A 21,176-nucleotide genomic window follows, 5' to 3' on the forward strand; every position below is an offset into this window, starting at 1 on the left:
AGTGAAGAACTACTGCTTGACATGGCATTGGGATCTCTTATGGTCAAGGAGAAGTAGAGACAAGGTGAGAAAGATTCTTACTCAGGCACTCATTTATTTGTAGTTGAATATTTTCAAGGATCTGTGTGGCTAGCAGTGAGCAAGGGTATTGAACAAGGAAAATACCGATAGTATCCAAATGGGTGCCTAATATTTAAGCATCCATACAGAAGGCTGTTTATTATGGAATACGCATTAAAGCAAATACCGAACAGTTTCTACTCAATATCAGATTCAATTTCTAATGCATTGAAGTTTGTCATCAATTAATATTTGCTTATTGATTTATTTTCTGAGTTCCCCATTTTATCTCTGATTAGAATGGTAGAATGCTCAGTCTTTAGAGGTTGTGATGGAAAGTGAGTATGCTCTGCTTTACTAGACAGGTTTAATGAGGGGAAAAATCTATTATCTCAGCTACTGGACCTCAGTAACCAGCAATAGTTTTTCTCTGTACATTTACCAACAATGTAAATGTGCCCAAATACATAAATATGCTATGTATTGCAATGCATTTGTGAATCTTTTTTAGGAAAATAGGCAGCACTTTGCAAGAAGTAAGTAGCACAGAAATGCTAAAGACTATCTCTAATAATAATAACAATGTGACTCCCACTGGTTCTATGAGCAGTGTGCACCTGCATTACTTCACCAAGCCTAGTCAGATGATGTGCATAAGATACTCTGAACAAGGGAGATTTTAAAATTAGTACCCATTTCACATTTGTCTGCCTCACCCCTAAAAGTGGCATAGTTAAGTGGCATAGTTAAGAACATGAACTCTGGAATCAGACAAATCTTGGGTTGAATCAACTCCATCATTTACTGGTTTGTGTTCTCAGCAAGATATTTAACCTCTCTGTGACTCACCTTTTTGATCTAGAAAACGTGATATGATAATAGTGCTTACCTTCTTCATCAGGTTGCTGTGAGGTTGCATGATGATAATGCTTATAAATTTTAGCTATAATTATTAACTTTATCAGGCAATATAGCAAGTCCAAATTATAGCCCAGACCAGAAAAGCTCTGGTGACTGGTGGTCAGGAGGCATCTGAGTAAAAGATTAGATGTGGCAACAGCCAGAGATCTGTGAAATGAGTGAAGATGTATCATGGATCTTGTTACTGAAGTGTTTTGTTCTGGGTTGAGTAAAATCCATCTCAACTTGGGAATGACAGTTTTGTGGGGTTTTTTTCTTTGAGACAGGATCTTGCTCTGTCACCCAGGCTGGAGTGCAGTGGTACAATTATAGCTCACTGCAGCCTGTAACTCCTGGACTCAAGCAATCTTCCTGCCTCAGCTTTTCAAGTAGCTGGGAATACAGGCACATGGCATCACACGCAGCTAATTTTTCTTTTCTTTTATTTTTGTAAAGATGGAGTCTCACTATGTTGCCCAGGCTGGTCTCAAACTCCCAGCCTCAAGTGATCCTCCCACCTCAGCCTCCCAAAGTGCTGGTATTACAGGAATGAGCCCCCAAGCAGGGCTGGGAATGATTAACATCAACTTCCATGCCCAGCAGAGACACATTAGATAATTATGAGTTTGGGATTTAAGAATGCCTGAGACAAAGCTTGGTTCAAATCAGCCCCTTACACATTGTGTAATCTTGAGAAAGTAATTGATCTCTCTCAGTTTTTTTAATCCATAAAAGAAATAGGTCATTATCCACCTTTAGGGCTGCTGTAAATATTAAAATGCATGTAAAGTACTCGTACTTGACACACAGTAGTAGCCTAGATGTAGTTGTCTTCATCTTCATTTGTTCTCTTACAGAACGAGAACAAATAATTAAAACTCTGTAAGTCTTAATGAGGTGCTAAGGAGGAATCCCATGAATGTTTCAGGCAGACTGTTATTCAGCACTGAGGGACTGAACATCAGCAAAGCAGGACAAATGTCATAACTGATGGGGACCTGACCACTCTCTGTTCCCCTGCCTTTTTAAATAGGTTATGCACTCACTCTAAGAGATGCCAGAACAAACTATAAAGACCAAGATAAATCAATACTTTGTAAGGCATGTAAAAGCTCATTAAAATGTGTAAGTAGTGTTATATGTAATGAATCTTAAAAGAATGAAGCCAGGAGTACTCTTCTATTTCTCTGCCTTCTCTATTATTTTACCTCCTATCCACTTTTAACTCCTAACACTGTTTGCTGAGGTCACCATGAATGTCATCATTTCCAAGATCACTAGATACTCTACAATTGTAGATTATTTAACTCTTCACCTATTCCCACTTTCCGCTTAACAATAAAAGCAATTATATTTCTGGTGCTATGTGCCAGACATTAGGCTAAAGTGATGATTCTTAATGGGGAGAGCAATTTTGCCCCCCCCCCCAGGATATTTGGCAACATCTAGAAGCATTTTTTATTGTCCCAACTTGTAGGGAGGGGTGTGCTACTGGCATCTAGTGGGTATATGTAAAGGACGCTGTTAAATACCCCACAGTGCATAGGACAATCTCCTCAACAAAGAATTATTCAGCCTAAATTGTCAGTAGTGCCAAACTTTTTGTATAAAATTTCATTTAATCTTCATAATAGCCTTACGGAGTGGATATGATTATCTCCATTTTGCTGATGAGGAAACCAGCCTATCACTGTAAATTACTTAGAGAGTGATTGAGTTAATGAATTCTCTAGGCTCTTTGCTTCTTCCTACCTGAGACCCATTTCCTATCTGTTAGCATATCTAACAGAGGGGAAAAGAAAGAAGAAAACCCAGCTCAGTTCTGTGTTGTATAAGCAACTCTGGTTTGAAAAAAAATAAATATCTAAGCAGGGAGGAAGTTGAAACAATTAGCTGAGAGATAGAGAGTAATCTAGCAGCTCACGCATCTTTGCTTTCATCTCCCACATCCACAACTCATCAGAAACTATCTGAACAATCACAGTTTAACCCACCTGCTGCTATAAAGGATCTAAGATCAGATGTGGAAAAAAATAAATTAGAAATCAGAAATCCATGCAACTGTGATTCCAACATCAGGCTCAGAATTGATTTTCAGAGTTGAGGGTTTCCCTTCGTATAATTAGCCACTGGCATTCAGCTATACTATTTTTAGGTAGCTGTCAAACCTCTTGGCAGAGTAAAAAGTCCAGCCAAAGGGTAACAAATATCCTAAGGTTTTATGCCTCCCTCTTACTTGGCAGGTGAGAGGAGGCTAAGACATTATTCACCAGCTGCAGACCCCAGAAAAGAGGGATTCTGGCCACTGTGTTCCAAAGTGGCCCAGTTGTGAAAGGGAAGACATTTGGGCCTGAGCCTGCCTTAAAAGTGGAAATATCCTTGAACAATCAGAAAGCATTGTATTTTTCCAACAGCTCTTGGCAGCAGCGGTGCTATCTCCAGGGTAGCGGCTGCCCTCCTCTGAATAATGAGAAAATTATAACTATTATCAAGAATTATTATTATGTTTTAAAATACATTGAGTGCAAACAGTGTGCCAAGATAAAGGACAATTTTTTTAAACAATTCTCTAAATTCATTCCAAGTTTATCACCCTTTCCCAATTGTGTTCATTTTAACTCTTTCACATTTCAGGCTGAAACATTTCAAAGTGAAGTACAAAATGACAGCCATGATTAGGCCAGTCTCCTAATCAAGGGAGAGCTACAGATACCTGGCTTGAGGGCAAATTCTGGCCACCAAGCCAGCCTCTACTTTTGCCAGGGCCTGGAGAGAGAGTTCCTATAAAGGTCCATATGTACCATGTTTAAATATTTTAAAGTCGTAACCAACAAACCATTGAGTAAAATGTTTCATCTTCCCACCTTGATGAATACACCTTCATAACAATGTGGAAGGCCAAGTCTGAATTTAAGATTCCTGGACCCTTCAAAATTCCATACAAAATGTGACTATATAGGAGAAGCTGGGCCCCCATCCCTAACTTGCCTCAGGGACCCTGGACTCTTATCTCCCCACCTCAGGCTACATAGAATCTATTTGACTGAGCTCTAACTGAAAGCCCCCACTTGGCCCCAGGAACCCTACACATTTACGGCATAGTCTACCCTCAGGGTGACAGATTGAGAATGAGGCCCATGATGTCCTGGAAACAGGCTCTGAGCAGTTGGGCAGAGAATTCCCTGAGTGTGGTCTAGACAGGGTTGTAAACTTAGTGGACCTTCTCCTTGGCACTGTGGGAGGTTACAACATCATCCTGTAGGGGCTAGAGGCATAACCAGTAGAGGGTGCCTTAGTCCTTTTGGGCTGCGATCACAAAATACCATAAACTGAGTAGCTTATAAACAACAGATATTTATTTTTCACAGTTCTGAAGGCTGGGAAATCCAAGATCAAGGCACCAGAAGATTCAGCATCTGGTGAGGGCCTGCTTTCTGGTTCACAAATGGCTGTCTTTTCACTGTGTCCTCCCATGGTGAAAGAGATTAGCTAGCTATCTGGGTCTCTTTTATAAAAGCACTAATCTTATTCATGAGGGCTCTGTCCTCATAACCTAATCACCTCTCAAAGACCCCCACCTCCTAATACCATCATATTGGGAGTTAGGATTTCTACATATGAATTTAGGGAGACACAAACACTCAAACCATAGCAGAAGACCAGAGTAGGCTCCTCTATAGCACACAGCCTGGGGCAAGAGTCACTTTCGCTTGGGTTTCAGGGTTACACCCTAAGTCACAGGCCTTATGTCTTCCCCTAGCCTTCAGAACTGTGAGAGAATAAATTTCTGCTCTTTATAAATTACCCAGACTCAGGTGTTCTGTAATAGCAACCCAAAAGGGACTAAGATAGATGGGTTTCATTATTCCCACATTTTACATGGGAATAATCTGGAGCTCCAAGAGGTAAAGTAATATGCATAAGGTCCCAGAGTTAGGAAGCAGCAGAGCTGGGTTTGTAATCCTGCAACAGCTTCCCGTCTCACTCAGAGTCCAAGCATGGTACTTTCAATAGCCCTGCACAATTTCTCTACCTCACACCCTCCTATTCTCTCCTGCCTCACTTGGCTTCAGCCTCACCGGCCTCCCTCCTATGCCTTCTATGTGCTAGCCCTTCCTGCTGGCACCTGCTGTTCTCACTGCTCAGACTGCTATCCCATCTGATATTTGCATGGTCTGCTTCCTGATCTCCTCCAGGTCTTGACTCAATTGCTGATTTCTCCATGAGGAGTTCCTGATTATACTCAGATACCCACTCACATACATACAGTCTTCACCCATTACTTACCCGCCTCCTTGATTTGTCTCCAATATACATATCATTATCGAACACACCACATCTTTTATTTGTCTTATTTATTATCTGTCTTCTCCTCTAGAATGGGAGCTTCAAAGGGGAGGAATTAGATTTTATCTGTTTTGTTCATTGCTGTATCTCCAACTCTCACAACAGTGCCTACTATATAGAAAATGCTCAATAAATATTTGTTGATGCAATAAATTAAAAAATGTAACTAAGCAACCAAGCTCCAAAGAGTCTCATTTTATTAATATTGTTTTCTGTCTCCTCACAGGAAGCCCCTTGGTGTCACGTACCTCCCCCCAGGCTATGGCACCTCTGAGCCAGCTGAGTGGCCACTTGAACTACACCTGTGGGGTGGAGAACTCCACAGGTGCCAGGCAGGCCCGCCCACATGCCTACTATGCCCTCTCCTACTGTGCGCTCATCCTGGCCATCGTCTTCGGCAATGGCCTGGTGTGCATGGCTGTGCTGAAGGAGCGGGCCCTGCAGACTACCACCAACTACCTAGTAGTGAGCCTGGCTGTGGCAGACTTGCTGGTGGCCACCTTGGTGATGCCCTGGGTGGTGTACCTGGAGGTGAGTAGACTTCAGGCACATGCTGTCTCTGACTGTGCTTGTATTTTTCTTCCCTGAGTTCCGGCCTTCGGGACTCAAAACACTCCCCAAACAGTCGGGAACTGAGGAAGAAAGGAAAACTCTCATTCTCCCTTTAATGAGAGAGTTAAAGCTCTGGAAAACAGCCACCATCCCATCCCCCAGCCATGTCAGAACCAGGGCGCTGAGAATGATTCTGTTCGTGGGTCTCCAGTGTTCAGGTGACAGGATTTGAGTGATGGGACTCTTCCTAATATAGCCTAGAGTTTATTCTCTGTGCCAGACATGTCTCAATGCCATGGTGGGCTGGGTGACGCAGTCCAGAAGGCATCTTCACCAGTGCTCAATGTATATGAGGGTAAGGGTGTGCAGGAGGGATGTGAGGCCAGGAGGAAAAAAAGAATTATATAAAAAAAAAAAATTAGTGAATGTAGGGAAAGATAGAAAGAATGACCAGCAAACAGATCAAACTTCTTTCGATGGCTCAGTCCCTCTTTGCTGTTTCCTCCTGGGTACCAGCTCTTCGTAGACTCTGCTACCAAAGGAACAGACAAAACCCTCCAATGTGTATTTTCCATGTGTCCACGAATAGTACAGAGCCTTTGCCAGACAGATAGTGCAGCAGATCCTGGTGAATTCTTTTGGGGAGAAACGTTTATCAAATTTGAAAGTATTTTCAATTGGGAGTACGAAACAGAGCCAGGAGGCGGTCAAGACAAAACACCCATTTTGCTAACAAGGAAATCAGGATGACCATATCTGTTCAAGAAACAGATATTCTTACCAGGAAAACATGCAGTTACCTAAGATGTAATTTAAAAAAAAAAAAAACAAACCTGAGTATACTATTAATATTTCTCCTCTCTACTGTGTGTCATTTTAAAGAGGTATCCAATGAAGGATCAAAATGATGCTATGATTAAGAGAAATTAAGATTCATCAAATTAATATCTCAGTTAATATTGATAGCAAAAGTGACAGTTAATTAAGTGTGACATATCACGGGAGAGCAAAAACCTTGTACATAGACTGCCTATGCTAATAGCTTTGTTAAAGAATGGCTGGGAACTAAAATTAGACTTATGATCTCAAGGGGGAGACATAAAGAAAGAAAAAAAGAAAATAGAGAAATAAAAAGAAAAGAAGAAAAACAGCTAGGCTGGGTACATCTAAAGGCTAAGGGAATTCTTGAGGAAAAAACATGTATTTATTCTTTCCAGTTAGGATAATCCTAGTTGGAAGGGTGAAGGGTCTTATAATTATCTTGATATTTCTGTCAACCCAATTAGTCTGAGTCAACCTTGAAGTCAGAGACTAGATCTTTATTCTTCATTTCCTGTAGTCTAAACATACTACCTGGCACACAATACATGCTAACTGTTATAACATTTGATATATGCATGATGAAATGAATCTTCTCTGTAATGTATGCATTATATGGGCTGTTCCTATTAATACCATCTGCCTCTCTATCTATTGTTACAGTCAGACTTTTTGGTGAGAGGACGTTTGAGGATGAGCTATTTGTTATTTTACATCCAACAATAATGAGCCTGAAAAAAGAATTCGAAGCATGTGACATTTCTGTTCAAGAATGAGGCACTTGACTTGCAATCAGCCAATATGAATTGGTCAATGACTCATAGCACTGCCTTCACCCTCCTAAAATGTTTTTGTCCATTTCTATATATTCCAAGGATTCTTAAGTCCTCCAGAAGGATGAATGTCAGAAAGAAACATAGGCAGTGGACCTTCACTCTAATGAGCATTTTTATTCCCTCTAAGATAAAACCAGGCGTTGGGTGTCTGTGACAAAGCCATTCAGGGGCATTTGTTGGCTATGTATTTGTGATTATTTCTAGGACTCTGGTTGGACCATACTGGAAACCGTCTGTATATACTGGTTTAGGAGACAGACATCGTGACTTTTCCAAACTAGAAACCCATGGCATCCCCTTCCAGCCACACCTTCTGATATAGTGGTGCTCCTATTCTACTGCTGAGCATAGAGGGGCAGCTGAGACTACAGAAAATGACAGGAAATCTTGCCAAAGGCCTTAAAGAAATCACTGTAGTAGTACCTATAGGTTTTCTTCTGTGAGAACAGCTCTGGTGGAGTTCTTGGTTTCTCCCCACAAAAACCATAATACTTTGCCTTCTGTCCAACAGGTTATTTCGTGTAGGTATTCAGTGATCAAGATCATAATTTTTGCATTTGATCTTAACCAAAAGGCTGAGAAGCAATAAGAGCATGATTTTTAAAGTCTACATTCACATCAGGAAGATTTGGGGAGCAGAGACATCTCCTTACTGGCTTTAGGGCCTCTTTTTGCTCTTACCAACTTGCTTCAAGGCACCGACTGGGTCTTGAAGCAAGTTGGTAAGACCAAAAAGAGGCACTAAAGCCACTGAAGAATACAGAGGACCAAGTCTCTCTATCGTACGTCAGTCTATACTTTTCTTAATCTCAAATGTTTTCCTATCTTTCCTTAGAGGCAGATGAGGTACCTTAATGAAAGAAAAGAGTACTTTGAGCCCTTAAAATATGGACTATGAATATATAAATCCATGTGCCTCAAGAAGAAGCAAAGTATTATTCTCACTAACTTGTCCTAATGATAGTGCAGTTTGAGTAGCTACTCTAGTAATTACTTAATTTCACCTAAGAGCTCCCTTTGGAAAAGAATAGGGTGCAATGTTGATCACCGAGACTGCTGTAGGCTTGAGGGCCCCCAGGAAGATAAGATATACATGAGGAGAACACCATTTTGGGATCCAAAGATTCACCAAATTCATAGCCTCATGTGCTTTGATTTGAACACATCCACCTTCTTCAAAGGAAAATTGGCTCATTTTGCCAGACACCAGTATTTATGACGTAGGAATGTTTTGGCTGTAAATATTGGAAATCTTGATTAATTGTGACTTAATTACATTTAATGTTTTTCAAATAACCAGAATTCTGGAGGAAAAGAATTGTTGTGTTGGTTCAGCTGCCCCATGGTGTCATCACAGACCAGACATTTCCATCCTTCCTCTTCGCCGTCCTTGGCAAGCTGGCCTAGTTCTGTATGTTGCCATAGCCCCGTAGCACGATGGCAGTATTCAAAAATAGGATGGATAGGGACAGCAGTAAATGAGAGAGAGAGAGAGAGAGAGAGCACTTTCCCTGTAGTAGCTTGAAGCATGTTTCTAAGAGATTTCACATAAGCTTAATTGGCCAGAATTTTAGTCATGAGGCCACCTTTAGCTGCAAAGGAAGCTAAAAAAGAAAAAATGAAAATGTGTGTTTTATTTAAAACAGATGTAGGGGTGGGGAATTGCTCTGAGGTAGGCAATAAAGTATCACATTGCCTTTATTGGAATTCACTGGGATGAATGTCATTTCAACACAGTGTCATGCTGCAAGAAAAAGACTCAGAACTGGGAGTCAGAAGACATGGATTTCAGTGCATAAAATGGAGGTGACAACAACATTTTCCACCTTGAGCTGATGTTAGACTCAGCTGTCATCAACCGATAGAGTATTTGATAACCAAAACTTTTGATCTATAAATATCTCACTTAAGACACTTTTAATTATAAGTTTAAAAAAGTTTGACTCCAATTGGCTTAAATGAAAAAACAGAATGCATTGACTGTCATACCAGGAACTTTATAGACTCCTCTGGGAGGGTGGGCTGCAGGTACAGTTCCATCAGGGCACCAGCTCCATTTCCCTACAATTCTCTCACCTCTGCCTTTTTCCATATACTGACCTTACCTGCAGGCAACAGGCCAAGCTATAGGCCTCACATGTCCACACCGCACCATTCACGTCAAGAAAGAAAATCCTTTTCTTAGAATTTCTAGTGAAAGTATCAAGATGTGCTCTGATTGGACTGGCTTGTGGCACATGATTTCCAAATTGAAAAACTGATTTAACATAAGTTATGTGTTTCTTCCTTGGACACTGCCCAGGGATCTCACAGACTCCCAGTGGAATCTAGGGCCTATTTATTGGAAAGATGGAAGAGGATAGTCTGTAAGTGGGAACCATAGTCAGCTTTCACTGGTATTCTCATCTTTAAGACACAGAGGAGCCTTCACTTGGGCATACATAAGGGGGCTCACAGGTACCAGTCACTGACGTGCTTCAGTATTCTCTGTCCTCAAGCCTGGCAGAGAAGTTCAGGACAAAAACCAAGCAGGTGACCTCACAGAAGATTATATTTCAGAGGGCTCCTGGCTTGGCTACCTGGTTAAATCAGTTTGCAGCATTTTCTCAACTTTTCTGAGGCATCCCAAATAGTTCTATCTCGGATTTCCTCTCAAGATTTTAATTTCCTGCTTTACCGTCTGCACTCCGGAGCTTTCTCTCCAAGCACAAACATCTTATTTTGTTCCACTCAGTGAAGCACCTTTTGTGATGTTTAAAGCACTTTTATCAGGATAGAAAGGCAGCACAAGCAGCCAGGGGAACATTTGGAATACAAACTCAGACTACTGGGGTCCCAGTATAGACAGGAGGAATAACTTGAGGATTAAGAAAGGTAGTCAAGCAAGACAGAATAGGATGAGTGCAGGCAAGGAAACACACCACAGAAAAAGCAATCGAGGTCGGATGGTGATGAAAGGAAAGAAGAGCAAAATTTTAGGAAGGGAGGAATCTTTGAGTTTGTAATGATATTGATTATTAAAAATAAAGAAGTGAGTTTTTTTTAAAGGAAAGTTTTACCACAGCTCAAAAAACCCCAAGTGATAGCAATTTAAGACCTCCCTACTGGAAAACAAAAACAGGAGATTCTCACAATCTCTTCACCAAACTCTGGATTTTGATAAAAAGTCATAGAATATTAAAGCTGGAAAGGCTTGGAGATTATTTTTGCCATCATTTCCACAGTGTGATCCAACCACAAGAAATTCCTGGCCATATTCTAGTGACATCGTATCTCTGAGGATGAGTCTTGGAGTCTCATATTTAAATGAGCTCCTCCATACTTCTAATGCACCTAAACTTTGAGCAGTCTGAGCTAAACTTTCATTAGGGGGTGTGTTAGTCCATTTTGTGGAGCTACAACAGAATACATGAGGCTGTGTAATTTACAAAGAACAGATTTATTTCTTACAGTTCTGGAGGCTTGGAAGTCTAAGATCAGGAGACCTCCATCTGGGAAAGGCTTTCTTTTTTCTTTCTTTCTTTTTTTTTTTTTTTGAGACGGAGTCTCGCTCTGTTGCCCAAGCTGGAGTGCAGTGGCCGGATCTCAGCTCACTGCAATCTCCGCCTCCCGGGTTCACGCCATTCTCCTGCCTCAGCCTCCCGAGTAGCTGGGACTACAGGCGCCTGCCACCTTGCCTGGCTAGTTTTTTGTACTTTTTTAGTAGAGACGCGGTTTCACCGTGTTAGCCAGGATGGTCTCGATCTCCTGACCTTGTGATCCGCCCGCCTCGGCCTCCCAAAGTGCTGGGATTACAGGCTTGAGCCACCGCGCCCGGCCTGGGAAAGGCTTTCATGCTGTCATCCCATAGTGGAAGGTGGGAGGGCAGAAGAGAGGCAAAAGGGGACTGAACTTGTCCTTTTATAAGGAAGCCACTCCCACAATAACATTTATCCATTCATGAGGGCAGAGTCCTCAAGGCTAATCACCTCTCATTAGGCCCCATCTCCCAACACTGTTGCATTGGGGATTGAGTTTCCAACACATGCATTTTGGGGGACACACTTAATTTATAGCATAAGGGAAAGAGAGACTGCTTGTTAAAAATACAAACTGTTGGCTGGGTGTGGTGGCTCACACCTGTAATCCCCACACTTTGGGAGGCTGAGGCGGGTGAACCACCTGAAGTCAGGAGTTCGAGAACAGCCTGGCCAACATGGTAAAACCCCGTCTCTACTAAAAATACAAAAATTAGCTGGGCATAATGGTAGGTACATGTAATCCCAGCTACTTGGGAGGCTGAGGCAGAAGAATCACTTGAACCCAGGAGGGGGAGGTTGCAGTGAGCCGAGATCGTGCCACTGCACTCCAACCTGGGTGACACAGCAAGACTCTTTCTCAAAAAAAAAAAAAAAAAAAGAAACTGTTGGGTCTACCTCGGGTCTACCAAACCAGCATTTCCAGGGCATCCCTGGAAGTCTAGAGTAATTATAATGACCCCCTAGACATCTGCTATGACATTTGGGAACCAATAAGGTACAAACCCCCCATTTCACAGATGGAGAAATGAAGATGCAGAGAAATGAAAAATCCTTATTTATTATTCTGTTTTGCCCCACAGCAACCCTCTCACCAAGAAACACTCCAAATGTGGCAAGCAAAATGGACTGAAGAGGCTAATTAGAGAAGTACTTCTACTTTTGCCTCTTAGATATTTCCAAATAACTAAAAATTCATCTCTTTAGAGTTGAAGTTCTTAATCTGGGGAGTCCATCAACTTGGATGTAAATAAAACTACTCACTTATTTTCCCTGAGATTAAATTTAGAATTTCCTTTAATTCCAAATGTAGCTATCAACCTACAGCAGAAGAAATCTTTAGTGTGACCAGTAGAAATCACAGATATTTTTTCTCAATTTTTTTAACTTTTTTTTTTCCTTTTGAGATGGAGTCTCACTCTGTTGCCCAGGCTGGAGTGCAGTGGTGTAATCTCAGCTCACTGCAACCTGCACCTCCCGGGTTCAAGTGATTCTCCTACCTCAGCCTCCCAAATTTTGTTTAACTTTTTAACACTCCTTCCTGCACACTGATGATATTTATATTTTCAAACCACATTATGATTGTTGCAGACATCTTGAAAGATCACTTATACTCATCGTTACTCTGAAATTATACAAATGTTGGACCTGCCACTAGATCTTGTTATTTAATGAATTATTAAAGAAACACATATATTTTAAATAGTTTGATAACTATATTTCAATGAAATTGATATCCTTTATGAACCACTGTATTTATTTCATGCTTTAAAAACATTCTTATGGCCAAGCATGGTGGCTCATGCCTGTAATCTCAGCACTTTGGGAGGCCAAGGTGGGTGGATCACCTGAGGTCAGGAGTTCAACACCAGCCTGGCCAACATGGTGAAACCCCGTCTCTACTAAAAATACAAAAATTAACTGGGCCTGGTGGCATGAGCCTATAATCCCAGCTACTTGGGAGGCTGAGGCAGGAGAATCGCTTGAACCCGGGAGGTGGAGATTGCAGTGAGCCGAGATTGTACCACTGCACTCCAGCCAGGTGACAGAGTGAGACTCCATCTCAAAACAAAAAGCATTCTTCTGAGAAGGGGATCATGAAGCTAATAAAATCCACAGGATAAAGAATGCTTAAGAAACCCTGCTTTAGGAACAACCATTTCTGAGGATCATTTTATGCTCCCCTTAACCCCAGACCAGTGTTTCCCAAATCAGTAGAATAAGAATCACTTGAGGGACTTATTACTCTGAGTGAGGCCTAAGAATCATTTTGTTTAACAAGAGCATCTGGAGGTTTGGGAAATGCTGCCTTATAATCAGTAAATTTGGGGAATGCTGCCCTAGGCTGTGTCTATTGAAATCAATAGACAAGTTCAGTACCTGAAGACACTTTCCTGCTTACTCAACTTCTGTGTTGCCACAGGAAGTTACATTCATTAGCAAGTAAGAGTAATACCACCTGGTTTCTGTATAATTCTGAAGTGAGTTATTCATTAGAATGCAGGAGAAAGAATGTGTCTCTAAAAAGCCTCAAGTCAATCTGATTTTTTTTTCACTTTTTTTTTTTTTTTTTTTTTTTTTGAGACTGAGTCTTGCTCTATCGCCCAGGCTGGAGTGCAGTAGCATGATCTCGGCTCACTGCAACCTCCGCCTCCCAGGTTCAAGCAATTTTCATGCCTCAGCTTCCCAAGTAGGTAGGATAACAGGTGCCCACCACCACACCCAGCTAATTTTTGTATTTTTAGTGGAGACGGGGTTTCACCATGTTAGCCAGGCTGGTGTCGAACTCTTGACCTCAAGTGATCCACCCACCTCTACCTCCCAAAGGGCTGGGATTACAGGCATGAGCCACCACGCCCGGCCTTTTTTCACTTTTATCTGTTTTAATTTCAAAAATCATTTTGCCTTTCATAATCCTCCAACACTTTGTACCTATCTCACCTTCGGTGCCTATCACATTGCCTCATAGCTGTTTTTTAAGTACCTATCTCCTGGGCCCTCAGTTCACCCATACCCATTCACACATTACTTCTGGTAATAGGCACACATTGTATTCTGAGATCCTGGGAACAAAAACAGGTTTGTTTCAATACATCCGTCCAAGCAAAGTATCAGACACATCATGGGCACTCATTAGACCATGGCTATAGGGATAATGGATGAACACACACCAACTCTTCTACCTCCTATGATATTAGAATGGAGTTAAATTGTACACATCTCAGAAGTGCAAGCCACTAACCTTTGCGAGGCAGGAAGAGTAATGGTTAATATAAAGGGGTTGAAATTCTAGCTCCTTTTACAAGCTATGTGTCCTTAGGTAAATTACTCAACCATTCCGGGTCTCCATTTCTTTATCTATAAGTTAGAAATCACATTTACCTCTTCAGGTTGTGATGAGAAAATGTGTGAGAGTTACTAGCATATTCTTGGCATCTAGATGCACTTTATTGATCCCTTACTATTAGTTGCTTGATGTGGAGGATGCCAATAGAAAAAAAAAATCATTACAAGTCCCACCAATTAGAGACTAATTTTAATGTGTAAGCTCCAGGGAAGTCTAAGTGATGGCACCTTAGTGGGAATTATTTTAATCAGCTAATCAGATTGTTTTCTTCTTGACTCTTAGCTGAAATCAAGGAGGGAATGAGAATTTTGATGGCAGAATCAGAAGATGGGAAAAGAGGATAGCCAGAATGGGATGACGGGCCAGTGGGGGCCTGGAAGCCAGAGAACAGCTTGGGGGCTTTGGCCTTTGGGGGCTAAGCAGGAGGGGTATTAAAGGAAACTGTCTGTGTACTTTCACCAGCCCCAAAGGCAGCACGTACTACTGTCTCTTGCACTATTCTTTGAACCTTGGGATAGAGGCAATCAGGAGAGTGTCTCTTTCCCTAGAAAGGAGAGGATATGGTCCGCCACACAAAAATCCCTGAGGAGTACCTGGTTTTCTTCTTTCCCCTGGTACCTACCTGCTTCCATCCCTTTTCCAACAACTACCCCTCCTCACCTAACACTTCCCTGTAGCAGAGTGGGTAACAACCTACATTCCAATGCTCTGTCTGCCTGTACTAGCCCTGTGACCTTGGACAAAGTGCTTGTTCTTTCTAAGCTTTTAGGTTCTTCCTCTGCAATGAAGATAATAATTCTCTGTCATAGAATTATAATCAGCAATAGAAGTCATGTATGTAAAGTGCTTTGCAGAACACCAGGCACTTAGTAAGCATTCAATAAATGTTAGCTGTTATTATGACAGATTATGTCAGAGGCCATTTATTATTTCAGAATATATTTTCATGGTTGGGCCCTGCTCTGGGAGTGGGGATGCAGCAGCAAACAAGCAAATCTTCCTGCTCCTCTTGGTGTTGGTTAAGTAACAATAACTCCATCTCTTATCAAGTAAATGTATAACTTGTCTTCAAAAATCCCTAAGAACCCATATAATAAAAACAAATTCAGTTTTCAAAGTCTGAAGTTTCAAAGTTATAGAAATTCATGGAACAGGTCATGTGGGTTGGTAACACATGTACAGTGAATTCTCAATAAATGTTAATTCTTATTAACAATATTAGGATATCATGATGATCTCTAGTATTTTATTGAAGAATGCCTTACTTCTCCAGTTATCTTGTAAATTCTTTAAGGATAGACTCTGTAGTACATGTTGTAAAACCTCTCAACACACATGACATACACTCCTACAAAGCAAGTACTAAGAGCTTCACAAGTATTTGCTTTATAAGTGCATGAATGAATGAATGAATGAATATCCAGCAAACACTGAAGTTTGCTGTTATCCTAATTATCCTTTCTCACCTACCCTAGCCCGAAACACACATAAACAAACATGTGCTCACAATTATGCCAAAAAGCGTTTTTTAAAACATTAACTGCAGAGTAGATATAATGTTGAAATAAAATTTAGTATACAAAATCAGCTTTTGCAAGAAGCTTTTTACAGTATGCAACTGTCCTATGTAATGAACAAAACCATCTTTTATTCTCCTGGTTCCCCTAAACCATTGTGTTATTATGACTCTTTAGATCAGAATTCTTACCTCTCAATCTTTTAAAAGCTTTTTATTCTCGGGATTCCTATAAATTCATATTCAACCTTTATTTATATAGAGCCAATTGGTCAAACTAAAAGAGAGACAGTAAATCCAAAACCAAATGAAAAATATGATGACTTCTTCACTAGTTTTAACTTTTCATTCTTGCTTTTAAACAAAAAATCATTAGTCAGGGTTTCTCAAAACAGTCTGGAGATGACCAAACATAGGAATAAAATGAGATGCAAAAAAAGAAATAAATCCAAGGGGAAGAAGTTATTAGGGACAAGGAAGGATAGACAACCTTTTAGGACCTTGTTTTATTGGGATAAAACAGGAATGAACGGTAAAGTGACCTTGAATAGGAGATCCTTGAATAGAAAATCCAGATGAAGGAATAGCACTATCTTTATGCACAGTCATTTGGTCAGTATCTGTTTTCTTGTTGAGAAACTACTTCAGAGGCTACTGTACCATTTTTCACTCTTTCTTCCTCTTAAATGGCCATTGGGCCTATTCAGGACGGGTATTGTGAATACTCAGCTACAGCCAGAGTCACAAAGCCTGGCAGGTTTCTCCCTAAGAACTAGGGTCCCCAAGAATGACAGTGCCCCGCCCCCCCCCCCCCCGGCAAGAAGCTGGTAACTGCACAAAGCCTTGAGGTCCATTAGTGGCCTTTCGTGGACATTTTAAAGGTGACAATCTCCCTGACACATCTTCCTGATTCAATTAGGCTATGCAAAAGTTTTAAAAATGAATAGAAATATACTAGAGTATAAATGATATTACCTAAATTCCTGACTGTAAGCATTACTCAGAGGATGTTATGGAGCTTGAAACACATGTATAGACAGATGCATGAGGTTGAAACCATCCTCATGAATTCTGAGTAGTACACAGAATCCAGCCCTTTTCCCCATCTTTTGGTTTTTGGGATGTGGATGGGGAGGGAGAGTGTTGAAGGCAGTCACATTGGCACAGACTTATTTTATATAGATTCCCATAGATGTTGTTTCAGAATGTTTCCAAGCTTTATAACCTGAAGCCAGATATATTTTTACTTTGGAGGTAAATTTTATGAAAAATGTGTTCTTAGCTTATTCCTTGAGTACATGATGAGCTCTCTACTGGGTGAAGGACTTCAGAGACACAGTTTTGGCACAATGTACACATCGGGCAGTCACCGAAGTTCTTTTACCACCAGCTGAGCATCTATGAGTAAGTTATCACTTAACCACAAGGAGCGTTAGTTGCCTCCTTAGTTTGAACTTCAACAGTGATTCTCAAACCTTGGTATGTATAGGAGTGTTTATTTAAAAATGAAGGTTTTAGCTGGGCTTGGTGGTGCATACCTGTATTCCCAACTACTCAGGAGGCTGAGGCAGGAGAATCGCTTGAACCCGGGAGCCAGAGGTTGCGGTGAGCCGAGATCGTGCCATTGCACTCCAGCCTGGGCAACAAGAGCAAAACTCCCTCTCAAAAAATAAAATGAATTCAAAAAAACACAAATGAAGATTTACAGACCACAGAGCCAAAGATTCTGACTCAGTAGGTATAGGAAGGATTCAGAAACCTACATCTTTAATAACACCCCACTGTGGACCACACTTTGAGAATCACTGTACTAACTGACTTGGAAGATCACTTCCAGCATTAGCATTCTAACATTCTGTGAATGTGTCCTTTCTTTAGGCAACCAATCTTGGATAGCCTGGCACTCCCTCGATGTTCGTCTGCCCTGTAGGAACAATGGTACACAGGGAGCAGGAGCGCCAACATCTACACTAGGCAGCATAGGGAAGACAATAGGGCTAACTAGGTTGTTGCTCCTTCACTGGGGTAAACACTAACATCCTTGTCTCTGATACCCAGGTGACAGGTGGAGTCTGGAATTTCAGCCGCGTTTGCTGCGATGTTTTTGTCACCCTGGATGTCATGATGTGTACAGCCAGCATCCTGAACCTCTGTGCCATCAGCATAGACAGGTAGGGCTGCAATTCCCCTTCCAGGTGGCCCAAAAGCTGGGGAAGTGGGGAGAGACAGATTTTGCACTTGAGGGTACTGGGGTCACATCCAAGTAGAACTTGACACTGGAATATTTTCTTTCCTCTCTTTTTTTTTAAAGTATGGTTTGCCGGTGAGAAGAAGCCCCTGCGACAGGAGGGAAATAATGACCCTATAAGCTTTCTTGGTCTTTCTCCTCCTCCAGCTCCCTGAAGAGGATTCTGGTTTTGCTTTTCCACTATCCTTTGGGGGCTTTTTTGCTTCCTAATAGGAAGGAAAGCGGGAGGGGGAGAAGGAGGAAAGGTGAGCCGACTGGGGTTGGTAGGAAATTCTGTAGTTGTTTTGTTTGTTTGTTGGGAGGTGAGAGATGGAGAGAAGGTGAGAGACAGAAAGAGAAAGAAAGAGGGGCAGGCGTAGGGATAATTTTTGAGGGGGAGAGAGGAGAGAAGTGGGGGAGAAAGGCAGTTTTAGAAAGCATGACTGTGATCTATGTTTCTCTCATAGAGCTTAGAGAAGCAAGTAAAGAATAGTATGTTTTTTAAAATTCCATTTTGGTTGCTGGGGTAAATTGCTGTGATTTTGATTCCTCTCTGTGTGTTCTGCCTGAGTAGCATTGCTTTCTATCCCTGAGAGCACCTGGACTCAACACCCTTGCTCTGGGTCCCTCTGTTTCTCCCTTCCCCTCTCCTTTTGTCTTCCTCTCTTCTTTCCCCTTTCCTCTGCCTGAGCCTTAGATTTACCTGGCTCCCCCTCCCTCCACCCCCTCCCGACATCACCAGCCTCACTGAGAGCCTTGGGGTAAAGGAGGTCACTTTCAAGCCTACGGCCCTTGATGCCAGTCAAAAGCCTCCTCCCTTTCCTTCTCTGAGTTCTCTCTCCCACTTCCCCTTCCACCTCTTCTCCTTCTCCCAGTAATATCATCCATCCACCTCATAACTCCAACAGGTGACCCCAGATAAGATCTGCCATTTATTGAGAATTTATCACATTGTGCTAAGCTTTGACACACATTAGTTCATTTCATCTTCACAATTCTTAGGTATGGTTATTATCTTATGTATTATCTTAGGTACTGTTATTTTATGGTATAAACATTGGCTATCTTCAAACAGGGACCACTGATTTGGCTGGATACTCTTTGTTCAAGACTCTGTAATGGGCACAGCAGGGAATGTCACAGGTGATCGGTCTTGTAGAAGAGTTTGGGGTGATGATAATGAAGCAAACCAGCTGCAGTCCTCTACTGCTGTAAATAATGTATTCCTGAAAATGTGCACTAAATGTCTAGAAATTATACAAAAGACTTAGATATTAGAGCTAAAAATATTGTAAAATCCCCAACTCTTCACTTTTTAAAACAGCTTTATGAAAATATAACTCACATACCACACAATTCATCCACTCAAAGTGTGTAATTCGATGTTATATTGTTATGTTTACAGACTTATGCAATCATATTCCTATAATTTTCTTTTTCTCAGAGATGAGGTCTTGCTATGTTATCCAGGCTGGCCTCAAACTCCTGGACTCAAGTGATCCTCCCACCTTAGCCTCCCAAGTAGCCAGGATTACTGGCACATACTACTGCACCTGGACCCCTCCTTTTATTTTTATTTTATTTTATTTTATTTTTGAGATGGAGTTTCACTTTTGTTCCCCAGGCTAGAGTGCAATGGTGCGATCTCAGTTCACTGCAACTTCCACCTCCCGGGTCCAAGTGATTCTTCTGCCTCAGCCTCCTGAATAGCTGGGATTACAGGCATGCGCCACCATGCCTGGCTAATTTTGTATTTTTAGTAGAGATGGGGTTTCTCCATGTTGGTCAGGCTGGTCTTGAACTCCCGACCTCAGGTGATCCGCCCACCTCAAACTCCCAAAGTGCTGGGATTACAGGTGTGAGCCACCGTGCCTGGCCTACACCTCTATTTTTAAACACACTCGTTAATGGTATTATTTTCAGCATTGTGGACATGTTCTTTAGCTTTCCTCTCGGTTGGCTAGCCAACCAAGTGACATAAATAAAAAATAATCCAGTTGGCTGATTGGTTTGCAGGATCACCAGAGGAAAGGGTGTTCATATTCATTTTTTGGTTATTTTTCAAAATTCCCATTTCAGCATGTAAAAGGAAATGTGAGGCTGTTGCTACAGAGGGCACAACACTGGGCCAATTGAGGGGGCCTGTGCTATGACCTCTAGAAAAGGCAGGCTGGAGATGCCACAACATAGTGACAGAGAAAGCATTATGAAGGTTCCAGGATGACTGAATCAGACTGTGGGAATGTGAAAGGGCTTTATGGAAAAGAGGATCATTGTGACAGACTTTGGAGCATGAGAAGGATATGGGGCAACCTGGGAAGAGATGAAATTGAAAAGGGGGATTGAGGCCTGGTGCGGTGGCTTACTCCTGTAATCCCAGCAATTTGGGAGGCCAAGACAGGCGGATCATTTGAGGTCAGGAGTTCGAGACCAGCCTGGTCAATATGGTGAAAACCCATCTCTACTAAAAATGCAAAAATTAGCTGGACATGATGGTAGGTGTCTGTAATTCCAGCTACGCAGGAGGCAGAGGCTGGAGAATCGCTTGAACCTAGGAGGTGGAGTTTGCAATGAGCTGAGACTGTACCACTGCACTCCAGCCTGGGCAACAGAATGAGACTCTGACTCAAAACAATAAGAAAGAAAAAGAAAGAAAGAAAGAAAGAAGGAAGGAAGGAAGGAAAGAAAGAAAGAGAAAGAAAGAAAGAAAGAAAGAAGAGAGAGAGAAAGAAAGAAAGAGAAGAAAGAAAGAAGAAAGAAAGAAAGAAAGAAAGAGAAAGGAGAAGGAAAGAAAAGAAGGAAGGAAGGAAGAAAGAAAGAAAAAGAAAGAAAGAAGAAAGAAAGAAAGGAAGGAAGGAGGAAGGAAGGAAGGAAGAAGGAAGGAAGGAAGGAAGAAGGAAGGAAGGAAAGAAAGAGAAAGAAAGAAAAAGAAAGAAAGAAAGGAAGGAAGGAAGGAAGGAAGGAAAGAAGGAAGGAAAGGAAAGAAAGAAGAAAGAAAGAAAGTCAAGCAAGCCATATTGTGGAAAACATTGAATGCCAGGCAGTGGAGGTAATT

General features: G+C 41.5%; 1 protein-coding gene across 3 annotated transcripts in view; it reads left to right on the plus strand.

Annotated features, from left to right (window-relative positions):
• DRD3 (dopamine receptor D3) overlaps positions 1 to 21,176 on the plus strand; it is a 52,212-nt gene that overhangs the window by 1,289 nt on the left and 29,747 nt on the right. The window contains exons 2-4 of one of the 3 annotated variants that reach the window (XM_033200341.1): positions 1,818 to 2,085; positions 5,534 to 5,838; positions 17,953 to 18,065. In XM_033200341.1, coding sequence (XP_033056232.1) covers positions 5,569 to 5,838; positions 17,953 to 18,065 — 383 coding nt within the window. In that variant the 5' untranslated portion in view covers positions 1,818 to 2,085; positions 5,534 to 5,568. Of the gene's footprint in view, positions 1 to 1,817; positions 2,086 to 5,533; positions 5,839 to 17,952; positions 18,066 to 21,176 lie in introns of those variants that run through there. The other 2 variants (XM_033200332.1, XM_033200352.1) reach the window with 2 other exon arrangements.

Source organism: Trachypithecus francoisi, unplaced genomic scaffold, assembly GCF_009764315.1.
Source record: "Trachypithecus francoisi isolate TF-2019V2 unplaced genomic scaffold, Tfra_2.0 Lachesis_group0, whole genome shotgun sequence".
Classification (NCBI taxonomy): Eukaryota; Metazoa; Chordata; class Mammalia; order Primates; family Cercopithecidae; genus Trachypithecus; species Trachypithecus francoisi.